At 41.2% G+C, this 12,002-nt stretch overlaps 2 protein-coding genes across 2 annotated transcripts; one reads left to right on the forward strand and one right to left on the reverse strand.

Moving 5' to 3' along the window:
- Window positions 1–4,706: 4,706 nt before the first annotated feature.
- On the reverse strand, window positions 4,707–7,698 carry LOC108878404 (histone H2A.V). Its single transcript, XM_018669062.2, has 5 exons — window positions 7,539–7,698; window positions 6,400–6,477; window positions 6,164–6,277; window positions 5,901–6,030; window positions 4,707–5,706 (listed from the first exon to the last, which is right to left on the reverse strand). The coding sequence occupies exons 1-5, from the start codon at window positions 7,539–7,541 to the stop codon at window positions 5,645–5,647; spliced, it is 387 nt and encodes a 128-aa protein (XP_018524578.1). The 5' UTR covers window positions 7,542–7,698; the 3' UTR covers window positions 4,707–5,644.
- Window positions 7,699–8,240: 542 nt separating this feature from the next.
- Window positions 8,241–11,612, forward strand: LOC108878403 (transcriptional activator protein Pur-beta). The gene has a single exon (XM_018669061.2). It carries the CDS (start codon window positions 8,288–8,290, stop codon window positions 9,197–9,199), a length of 912 nt encoding a protein of 303 aa, XP_018524577.1. The 5' UTR covers window positions 8,241–8,287; the 3' UTR covers window positions 9,200–11,612.
- Window positions 11,613–12,002: the final 390 nt, after the last annotated feature.

Consider the following 12,002-nt stretch of genomic DNA (forward strand, 5'->3'; position numbering starts at 1 on the left):
TAGTTTGTCAAAAATGAATCTGTAAGATTGTGCTTAGCGTGATCATTAATCATAAAGGTCTGAGCTGGGAAACAGTGAACCTCTTCACTGCATGCATTGATTTTTGGCCACTTGGGGGCAGTGTAACGAGTGGTAAAAACAACACTGACATATTTTCAGTTTACAAAGTTGGTGAACAGGTTAGCAAACAGTTGTCTATCACTATGAATGGCATAGTTAATGTAAAAATATTGATTTAGCTTTAAAGACTAAATCATTCAAATTTAGCGACAAAGTTAGCTACATTTTGTGAAAAAATGATTATGGTGATGCTATCTACACTGCTTTTCTTCTATTTTTTCAGCAAAATTAGAAATGTAGAATGAAGAATTTCTTGTGTCATCTCATTTTTCTCCAGAAGATCTACAGTGGCAGACTTGAGATGTTTGAAATGGCAGATCCTTTCAAAAAATTATTCAGGTTAAATTGGAACTAGAAGAAACCAGTTAGACAAACATTTCTGGATTGTTACCTTAAACACTGTCACTGTTTTGTTTGGTGCATTTGAGGCATCTCCGGTTCGCTGTGGAGGAGAATAAGAGCTGAAGGCTGACCTCCAGCTGTCACCCTCCCACCATCCTCAGGAGAAAACTGTAAAGACAGAGAGGTGTAAGAATAAACAAATGATTCTCACTCTTTGAAGATGTGAAGCAGCAGTGTCTTTCATGTGTTTCTGCAGAGGCTCGTACTCGCATGTGGACAATATATCTGATGTCACATCTGATCAGTGAAATCGTTGTCTCATGTGTTAGGGTTTCTGAGTTTGCAGCAGTTTCATAACTAACTTTGTCCTGACCTGAGAGTGGTTCTCAGCATCAGCTTCATTTTAGAGGATGTCATGATCTGGTAAAACAGGTAATTTGCAAGAGTATGTGTTTTATTTTAGCACCATATTTAATGTTAATCGAGCACTTCCCATTGTGGTCTTTGTGTATTTTTAGTCGTCTAGGGAAAGCAATTTTGGTTGGTTAGCCCACTGCTTTGGTCCATATATCTCAGCAACTATTTGATGGATTGTCACAAAATTTCATACAAACATTCATGGAGTTCAGAAGATGAATCCTAGTGACTCGGATGATCCTCTGACTTTTCCTCTGGCACCACCTTGAGGTCAACTGGGAAATGTGTCAAGAACTATTGGATGGATTGCCATGATTTTTCATTATCAATATCAAAATCTATTTTTTCAATATTACAGTTTCAGTTATGCTTTGTGTTCAATGATAACTAGCAAATGTTGGCATGCTAGCACGCTAAACTAAGATGGTAGCCACTGTAAGACATTACACCTGCTAAACATCAGCATATAAGCAGTATCTGTGTGAGCATGTTGACTACAGCCTCACTGAGCTGCTATAGCTGTTAAATCAATGCTTCTAACACAAATAGCAGCTGATGTAAAGCCTGTTTTCTGAGAAAAGATCTAAGGCACAACAAATACAGGCGCACAAACATAGCAAAGCAGCAGCAGCCTGACTGACCTGATTTAGATGTTGTGTTCCTCCAGTTAAATCTTGAAAATGTGTCCATTTGTGGCCGATAATTGGACAAAATGTGCATATTAAATCAGTGTGACTCAGATCTGAGGTGTTCTCATGTAAAGGAAAGGTCCAACTGTGTTCCTTAGGATGCTATGGAGTTATTTCTGCTCTTGCAAAAGGTCAGTCCTGTTAGTATCGTAATAAGATCCTTGCTGCCAGCACTGGGCTCTGAGCCACCACGCAGCCAAAACAGCATGTTTTATCATTTCAGAGTCATTACATCTCTGAGTCAGAGTCATGAGTAAACAAAACTTCAGAAAGTGACTGTGAAAATACAGATTTTTTTTTAATAAGCCACAGTTGTCTGTTCCCGCTACCCTCAGAGCTGCTAGTTCTTCTGTAGACTCATCACTCTCCCCCTCCACATCATTGTAACATGATTTTTTCTGACACTTTAACCAGTGGGAACAGCAGAGGAAATAATGAGATAAGCATGAAGCTGAGGTGTTGTTGGGCTACAATGGAGAAAACCATAGTTTGACTCTTAAATTTCTCTTGGGGAACAAAAGTTGATCAGGGCCTTTCATAAGTGATTATGGAAGATTTTTTTACCTTCAGATGGAGCCAGGCTAGCTCTTTCCCTGTGTCCAGTCTGAATGCTAAGCTAAGCTAACAGCTGACACAAGAGTAGCATCAATCTTATCTAACTGTCATCAAGAAAGTGTATTTCACAAAACTATTTGTCTTACTCTTGAAGCTCAGAGTGTTTCCATAAATATTTGAAGGCATCGTCAACAGCACCACTGCCCTTCAACACTCATGTAGAGTGTAGAAGTGTAGTGTAGAAAAGGAATAATAAAAAGCAAACAGAACAACACAACTGACATTTTTCAGCCTTTAATCACAGACACTGGGAATACATATGTCTGTATAGGTTCTCAGTCATCAAGGCCATGGAAGTCTTAACTGCTAGAATTGAAGGCAACTGGTTTTCTTGTATGTTTCTAGAAGACGTTTCACCTCTCATCCGAAAAGCTTTGTCAGTTCTACAGACTTGTTGGAGGTGGTCCTGAGACTCATTAACCGGCAAGGACAGGGTGGGTTAACAACTCTCAGGACAACCTCCAAGAGGCTAAATACCTGAGACTTCCCAACCAGTATTTAGAATTGATGAAGCCTTTTGGATTGGTGGAATGTCTTCAAGAAACCCAAAAGAAGTCCAATTGTCTTCAAATCTAGCACTTAAGATCTGCAACAATATTAAAACCACCTGCCTAATATTGTGTAGGTCCCCTCCGTGGCACCAAAACAGCTCTGATCAATCGAGGCTTGGACTTCTGGGGGTGTCCTGTGATGTGTGGTACCAGGACATTGGCAGCAGATCCTTTGGCTCGCAGGTTGAGGCCTATGTGGATCCCACAGATGCTAACTGGGATTGGGTGGGTGGTACATGTCAGAGTAAAATCCACATGAACGCCGGGACCCAGGTGGACACTGCATTGTAACGAGATGATCAGTGTTATTCACTTCACCTGTCAGTGATTTTAATGTTGCGGCAGAAAATCACATGAATCTCAATCATTACTTCATTCAAATAATGTTACATGAAGCATTTCCTGTGCAGCGTAGAGTCAAGGAGCTGTATCACTCAACGTTAACTCTCCTTCATCTTGTGGAAGAAAGAGACGAGATGATGCTTTGGGTACTTGAAAATCAACAGCTGCCCACACATCAGTCTCCAGCACAGTTTGTCACAGCCTGTGTCAAATTCAGACCATCACAATTAACTTTGTGCGAATGAGTGTGTAATTCATATGAAGTGATAGATTTTAATTGGCGTAACTAATGAGAAATGAATATATTAACATACATCTCCATCTTCTTAAGTGATTATGTACAGTTCTTCTATAAACATCTACAGCAGTCTGGTGTGTGTAGTCCATTAAAAAGTCTTGATAGTGAGTTTCATATAGAGACACATGTGGTTCTACATTCATTAGACATAATGAAATACATGTTGAATATTTAAATCTCAGTTCTGTGTACTGAAATGGTGACTGGATAGACAAGCTGCCAACTTCTGAACAAACTTCTTCTTGTTTTCCTTTTATTCGTACTGGTTGGCCTCCAGACTAGCTGTGATGTTACAAAATAATGCTTGTGCGTCCACATACAGCCTTCTGGTGTTAACTGTTCACATACAGAGCATCATCATGAACAGTGAAGGTCACAACATCCAAGGGAAGTAACAAGAAAAGGGACTTTATGATGACTGTATGACATGTGATCACACGTTTATATAGTGTATGTCTTAGGTTATTTAAGTGGAATATTGTAAACAACTGATTAAAATAAACATTAAGTTAAAACTAATCCTAACAGTAACCTCATTACTTTTTTTATTCCACAAGGATTTATATTTTATATCCATCTTATTCTGTAACCGTCTCTTTATCCAGCTAAAGACATAGAAAAGAATTTAAAACATACCCTCTAAAATTGCTGGCACAAACATATATAACCCTGAATAAATGTTATGCTGCAGCAGGTTTGCCTCATTAACCTTCTCTTCAAAACATTCCCTATATTCCCTTTTAATATTTGTAAAAATCAATTTTGCAAATCAGTTTGAGTTTTATCTCACGGATCTGTGTGGCTGAGGGAATAATATCACATATTACATGAATAATTTATGCTATATTATTTCTCAACATTCTCATTGATCATTCAGGGAGGGAGAGATGTTATTGTGAATGTTAGTGGCTCCCCCTGCTGGCAGGCTGTAAATCTGCATGACACAGAGCCTGTGGTGAGACTGTTGGAAATGACAATATGAGTCGTGTGTAAATTAAGCTTAAGAATTACTTTAAAATGTCTTTAACAGCTAATCCATACAAATAAAACAGCCAGTCTGATACATGAGATGTTTTGTTTTCTGTTATTAATTGCAGAAACTCACTTGGTGCAACGTTTTAATATATGAAAGCACCTGCTTCTCTTGCTGATTGGAAAAAAATTAAAATTTCTTAAAATATCTAAAATGGAAGTATTTAAAAAACAAACTGAAAACCATATTGCAGTTTTGTTTGTGTATTGTTGGACAGTCATAGCACCTTACATAAAAGACTTACAAAATTCATAACTGCAAAAATATTTTCAAGTAGTGGTTTCAAACCAAGCCAAGGACAACATGCAAATGGTATTTATTCAAAGATAAAATACGCAGTCATTTCCCTGAACACATAGTTTTGTTTTTAAAAAAGGCTCTAACCTCTTTACTTGAAAAATGTAATGGACTTTAGTAGGGACATTTCACTTTGTGCATACATTTCATTACTGCAGGTAAATGTTTGAAGCACTGAGGTGGTTCAGATCTGCCAGATTTCAAATCTCCGACCCATCCTCTCCAAGTAGCGGTGTACCAACTATATCCAGTAGTGATATGAGGTTGACAAATGGCAGGACATTTCTTCCACAGTGACGCAAAAACTGCGTCACGACTGAGTCACACTGTCAAATATGCAAGATTAACACTTTAAACTGTTATAAACATCAACACAAAACACTGTAGCAGACGGTCGCAATGAGTTTTTTTTTTTTCAATCATTTTTCATTTTGATGTAAAAAATTCAACTTTTAATACATCACTATTCTTGTGCAGTTCAAAAGATTACAGTAAGTAAAAAGGAAAATAAGCACCATCTCACATTTAGCTGTTGTTACCTAATTTGCTGTTGAAAAAAACTCATCTCCTTAAAAACTTGTATTATAGTAAATATTGTAACTTCAAGAAAATAACCACAAAACAAGTCTTTTTTATATAAAAAATGGTTTAACAATTTCTTTTTTCAGTATAAAACATTACAGAGTCCCAGGCCAATCAAACAAATTCACTGTCACCATTTGAAATGAACTCCCCAGTCAAACGTTCTACAATAACATACAAAGGGTTCTTTTGTCGTTAAGGGGTTTTCTGTACTTTTTTTCTAGTTATGGGAAAATATAACAACACAAAGTCTAACAATCACTCTTCGTTTGCTATAATATTAATAATAAAAAAGAACAAATGTGAACTCCTGGTCCGATCAAAGCCCAAGCCCCAAAACTTCTGGTCAACATGGCATCTATGCAGTCTTCTGCTGGCCCTTCTTCCCAATGAGGGATTTGTGGATGTGGGGAATGACACCTGAAAACAAACAAACGAAACTGGTGAGATGAAACATGTCACTCAAAGGTGGCTGTAATTTGCAGAAACCTAAAGTGCAGAACTGGTAGCTCACATAGAATAAGCAAGTATGTTTATGCAATCAGGATACAAACACTAGATAAGTGGCGTGGGAAAAGTAAACAGAAGTCAACTGTTTGCAAAACTCAGCTCACCTCCTCCAGCGATTGTTGCCTTGATGAGGGAATCCAACTCCTCGTCACCACGGATGGCGAGCTGCAAGTGACGGGGAGTGATACGCTTCACCTTCAAGTCTTTGGAGGCGTTGCCCGCCAACTCTAGTACCTGGAAACAAAAATGACCATCATCAGATATTAATGCAAAGAGCAACGTCTCAGAAAAACAATGCAACCCTGCCAGATGTGATATCCAGTGTCATTACTGATTTAAAGCATGCACGACATAAATAAAGGCTTACTTCAGCAGTGAGGTACTCAAGGATAGCAGCACTGTACACAGCTGCTGTGGCTCCTACACGACCGTGGCTGGTTGTGCGAGTCTTCAAGTGCCTGTGGATACGACCCACCGGGAACTAGCAGGAAACAGACACGAGACAGTGGTTTAGGCAAAACAAAGGGATATACTATCTGCAATCAGGGAGCATAACGTATGCAGAAAAACCACAAACTGTCATATGAGGAATGAAAGAGTTACCTGCAGCCCAGCCCTCTGGGAGCGCGACACTGCTTTTGCCTTGGCTTTGCCACTGTCTTTTCCTGCCTTGCCACCTGCCTGTTGTTTAAAAAATGTGCAACAGAAAATTTTACAACGGGAAACAATTGAGAGCATGAAATTAGATAAGTAAGACAAGCAAAACTGAAACATAAATGCGTGAGACTGTGGTGTTTGGATTTGTGCAACAATAAGAACTTCATAACTAAAAGTAAACACTACAAAAGTCTCTCATATTTTCAGTCTTTGCGGGCCAAAGTACAAAAACAAATCAGAGCACGTTGTTTGGTTAAATTTCCAAAGGGATACTCAACAAATGAAACGCATCACATTAGCGGTTCAACAGGTAACGTTACAGATGCCCGGTTCAACTGTTATCGCTTTCCCGCCAAGCCAAAATATAACATAACAAATCAAAGGCGGCAACGATAACGGTTGACGGAAATTACATGCATACAACCCAGTAATAAACCGATTAAAATCCACGAACAAAAACTGAGCCATTGTGATAAAAAACATGAGAAGCTGTCAGCGGGCTGCAGCCACGGTCCCCGCGGCAAACAGAAAACAGACGCGCCGCTTTAAGACGGTCAGCGTTTAAGTTTTCATTCACGAATTTCAACGGGAAAAAGTTTGCCTCACGGAGTCACCCAGGCGCACAGAAATCACACAGTCAAGTTTATTCCTTCCTCTCTGTTTACAAACGTATTTTCAAAGATTTATGTTCTACTGACCAACCGTTAAACCAATGAAACTTAGCTTGCTAATGGTTGCTAATCCACCTCTGAGTGGCTACACCGAGTCAAATAACACTTTTGTATGAATCAGAGTTTCTCCCTATAATGGAGCACACCACTTCTGTAACAGGAGAATTATCCTAAAAGAGCACATCGCATAAAATATCCGTTATCTTTAACTGGAAAGCAACAAAACTCTGACTTCTAACGCTAACGTGTTAGCTGACAGTTAGCTCTTTAGCGAGCTTTTTAACCACATAGCTTCTGGTCGAATTTCCTCAGTTCAAAATTCAAAACAGCACTTTCTACAGTTGCGCATTAATTACAGTACAAATGCACCGAAGTCCCCGTTAATGCATTTAGCATGAGCCGAAGCGCACATACCATTTTTCCTGGTCGTTATTTGATTGTAGAAGTGAGTAGATAGCAAACAATTTCGGCTCCCGAAAGCAAAGAAACAATAAACCCTTTCGCAAATCTTTTACATGCGACCCCTCGTGGGAGTCTTGAGGGCCAATCAGAGTGCGCGTTGTTACTTCGAATCTCTCCTTCGACCAATCGCCAAACGGCTTGCAGAACATTCACCCATCCCCCACCCTGAGATCGTCGTGCCTGCCTTTGCGCACGAAACCAACAAGTAGGCGGGACTGTGTGTGAGTGTGGAGTGTCCTTCCAGGGGCATCCATCCCAAAAATGTACAAAATACATAATCAGGACGCTGCTGTTAGGATTAACTCTTGGATTTCAGTACAAGGTCACTCATAACTTCTCTAAATACACGCAGTTTTGGTCTGACTGCTTTGGGACACTAGTTATGTCAACATTAGATCCTGCAAAGAGGGAATCCTCTGGCGTAGATATACGTTAGACGTGAGTTAAAACTGACACTGAGAGGGGAATATGGACTGTATATTATATATACTCGAATGTCATCCAGGGGGCGGTTACGTTTTGTTGACAGGCAGGAGAACTGGCGAATGAAAACACGAGCATTCTATCTGATGTTGAGATTGATAGTAGCAGCGGCCAATCAGAATCCAGAAATAAGCGTCCGGTTTCCTCCGCGAGCTCGGCAGCAAGGCGGGGGGGTGGGGGTCAAAGATACGCAGAGAAACGGGCTGCTGGTGGCGAAGATGGCGGATGGGGACAGTGGCAGTGAGCGCGGTGGCAGCGGCGGAGGGGGAGGAGGCGGCGGGTTCCAGCATTATCAGCGGGAACCGGAGACCCAGGAGCTGGCCTCGAAGCGGTTGGACATTCAGAACAAACGCTTCTACCTTGATGTAAAGCAGAACGCCAAAGGCCGGTTCATCAAAATCGCCGAGGTCGGCGCCGGGGGCTCAAAAAGTCGACTGACCCTCTCTATGTCAGTTGCGGCAGAGTTCCGCGACTACCTGGGGGATTTCATAGAGCACTACGCCCAGCTTGGGCCTAGCACCCCGGAGCAGATCGCTCAATCGTCCGGTGGGGATGACACCGGGCCTAGACGGGCCTTGAAGAGCGAGTTCCTGGTGCGTGAGAACCGAAAATACTACCTCGACCTTAAGGAGAACCAGCGGGGTCGGTTTCTCCGGATCCGACAGACCGTCAACCGAGGCCCCGGTTTCGGAGTCGGAGTAGGTGGCATCCCCGGAGCTGGCCTGCAGGCCGGACAAACCATCGCACTCCCGGCCCAGGGCTTAATAGAGTTCCGCGACGCCTTGGCCAAGTTGATAGACGACTACGGGGGAGATGAAGAGGAGCTGGCTGGCGGCGGAGGAGCCGGGGGCTACAGCGAGCTCCCGGAGGGCACCTCGATCATGGTGGACTCCAAGCGGTTCTTCTTTGACGTGGGATCCAACAAGTACGGAGTTTTCTTACGGGTGAGCGAAGTGAAGCCCAGTTATAGAAACTCTATAACAATCCCCTTCAAGGCGTGGAGCAAGTTCGGGGGAGCGTTCAGCCGCTACGCCGAGGAAATGAAAGAGATCCAGGAGCGGCACCGGGATAAGATGTACGAGAGGAGAGCCGGAGAGGAGTCGGAGGGCGACGACGTGGACGACGATTGATGGAGAGGTGGCTACTTGTGATGAAGCTGACAACATGATGCAAAGTCTGGAGATAAACAGAGAAAGAGAGAGGGAGAGAGGAACGACTATTCTGTGCATGACGAATCGAACTTTAAAATGCTAAAACAACGGAGTAAAATAAAAAGTATATTTGACTGAGAAATTAACTGTCTATATAAGAGAATCATGTCCTAAAGTTTAGGTGGATGTTATAGCTAAATGAGTGCGGACTGCAGTAGTCAGCTCCTGTATGAGATTCCCCATTGATAAAAATATATAAATATATATCTATCTATATATATCTATATATATATTGATTGTCCATTTGATAACCTCACACATGTAGCCCAGCAAATTAAGTTTAACAGTGCTCAAGACGCAGCAGTAGGTTACCAGTCTCCCTTCTTGGTTGATATCCAATGGTAAGAGCTCACCTGGCGCTGACCTGTAGTCTGTGTGATGATAATAAGGAAGTGTGAAACGTGTGACATACTCAAACCAGCAGGTGCGGGGTGGGATTGGGGGAGATGGAGCGCCTGCATCGCTCACCATGGCTGTGTGTGTGTGTGTGTGTGTGTGTGTGTGTGTGTGTGTGGGGTTTTTTTTTTTTTTTTTTTTTTTGGGTCAAAAAAAAGAAAAAAAAAGTGACCTGTAACGAACGGCTTGCCCAGACAGACCCACAACCCCCCACCCCCCGAGCCACGGCCTCAGCTATACGTGGGGGGCATTCTTGGCATCGCAGGACATCCTCTCTGGCCCAGTGAGGTCCCCGTTAAGGTGATCTGTTACAAGCACATGACTCATTTGGATTCCCCCGGACAATCCAAATGAGTCCAAATGACCTCCCCTTCCTCCTTCAACCCTCTCCTCCTCCCTCTCTCCCTCCTGGGCATCCCTCAGGTGCTGACCTCCTGCTCCAATAGCTGAAGTGTGGCGAGGCCTGCTCACACGAGGCTAGCTGTGTCTCTCAGGGCTGGCAAGTCCCATCTGTATTTCTTGGTGGGGTGGTGGTCTATCAGCATTACCAGTGCCTGTGCATCATCCTCAAGAGGTTCTAGGTGCAGATCTGGTCAGCCAGTTGCTGCGGTTGAGACGTCTGTGGCAACTGATGATGTCTCATACAACGCAGGGCCGCATTTGACCCCTGTGACCTTTTGGCGAAAGGGGATGCAGTGAGCTCAGGCCTCTAGCACTGGTCACGATTTTTCAAGTTAAAGCTTAATATTGCCGGGCTTGAGCTACAGTCTCAAGGGAACTGACCTTGTTGACTTATTTAGGGTGCGCCATTTGGATCCTTTAATCTTGAACTCAGACCATTAATGACTGAATATTCAGTCTGATTGTAAGAAAAATTAGGTGCTTTTGGAAAACAAAAACCCACAGTGGGGTGCTGTACCTAAAGAAAAAAAAAAGAAAAAAAATATATACTGGAAGAGATTTACTTACTAAAAAGATCAAGTATAGATAGAATTATTTTTCAAAAGAGATATATTGAAATATGTCTTAGAAATATGAGACATTTATTAGATAATGCTGCCTAAAGTGGCTTATTTAAAACACTAAACTTGGATGCAACTGTCCAGGGTGATATTTCATACCTGCTTTTTTTCCTAACATTTCTTTTATTCCTTAGAGGAAATAAAAAAAAAGAGTACAACAAATTGATAACACAGTATATTATAGCAATTTCTAGAAACAACTTCATTGAAGTAGTTTGTCAGCAAACACTCAGCACTCCAGTTCACTTTACAGAGCATCGAGTTGTCCCCTCGTTTCACTCCACCCATTTTACCATGTTCTGTCATAAATTGGCTTTCCATCAGTTGCCATACGACGCAAACACAAACACCTGCAATCATCGACGTTTTGTCTTTTAGTGCTCCTTTTTAAAATATGATCATTTTTTTGCATGCCTGCTCTGACGCGGAGCTGCCTTGTGTTCTTTTCTTTTGCATACTCTGATTGCTGTATGATGGTATTTATCCATTTTTTGAGAGCGGTTTCAAGTTTTATTTCTATATTGCAATGGAAAAAAAAAGTTTAAAAGTTTACTTCTCAGCCTAATAATAAAAAATAAAAAAAAGCCACAAAGTTCCCACGCTTTGGGGAACGTCACTTTCATTGTCCCACTTCCTTTGGTGTGTAAACCTCTCGTTGAATTTTACTTTACCCACTTCAACAACACAGCAGAGAAATGCCATATGAAAAAAAAAAAACATCTGGGAGCAATAGTTTTTTCTTTTCTATTGATATAAATATACTATATATAATATTACACATGAGATTGAACTACATCCTTCTTCCTGTACTGTGTTACGTGAAATGGCAGCTGTTTCAGTCATGTGTGTTCTGCTGTAATATTCTACCAAGTTCCTTTCAACGAGAAATAAAAAAAGGTTTTTGCTCAGGAGAAGTGTGGTCTTTTTATGCTCCCTCTAAGAGGAGGTCGCTGGAAATATTCACAGCATCAGTGCAACGAAAAGTGATTTCTCTTGTTATTTTCTATGTATTAGTTTATAAGTAATCTTCAGATTGTTTTTGCATTTACTAAATTATTCTTTTTGTCTATAAAATGTAAAAAAAATCAAGGTTACCTCTTCATATTGTTCCATTTGTCAGACAAACACTTCAAAATCCACAGATATTCAATTTACAATCAAGAAAACAGATAAATATTCGCAACTTAAGATAGTGGAGTGATTGTTTTGGTATTTTTGGCTGTTGATTAACTTGTAAAAGTATTCTTTATGTATAAAAATGGCTCCTGTATCTGATATTATGAGATGAGGTGGTATCCAACCTA

Source organism: Lates calcarifer, linkage group LG13 (assembly GCF_001640805.2).
Source record: "Lates calcarifer isolate ASB-BC8 linkage group LG13, TLL_Latcal_v3, whole genome shotgun sequence".
NCBI classification, from domain to species: Eukaryota; Metazoa; Chordata; class Actinopteri; family Centropomidae; genus Lates; species Lates calcarifer.

Excerpts from the sequence above, each read along its gene's own strand:
- LOC108878404 (XM_018669062.2), bottom strand. Across the intron at positions 6,278-6,399 it reads CCCAGAGGGCTGGGCTGCAG|TTCCCGGTGGGTCGTATCCA; the intron begins GTAACTCTTTCA and ends GTTTCCTGCTAG. Across the intron at positions 5,707-5,900 it reads GGCAACAATCGCTGGAGGAG|GTGTCATTCCCCACATCCAC; the intron begins GTGAGCTGAGTT and ends GTTTGTTTTCAG.
- LOC108878403 (XM_018669061.2), top strand. The coding sequence starts at position 8,288 with ATGGCGGATGGGGACAGTGGCAGTGAGCGCGGTGGCAGCGGCGGAGGG.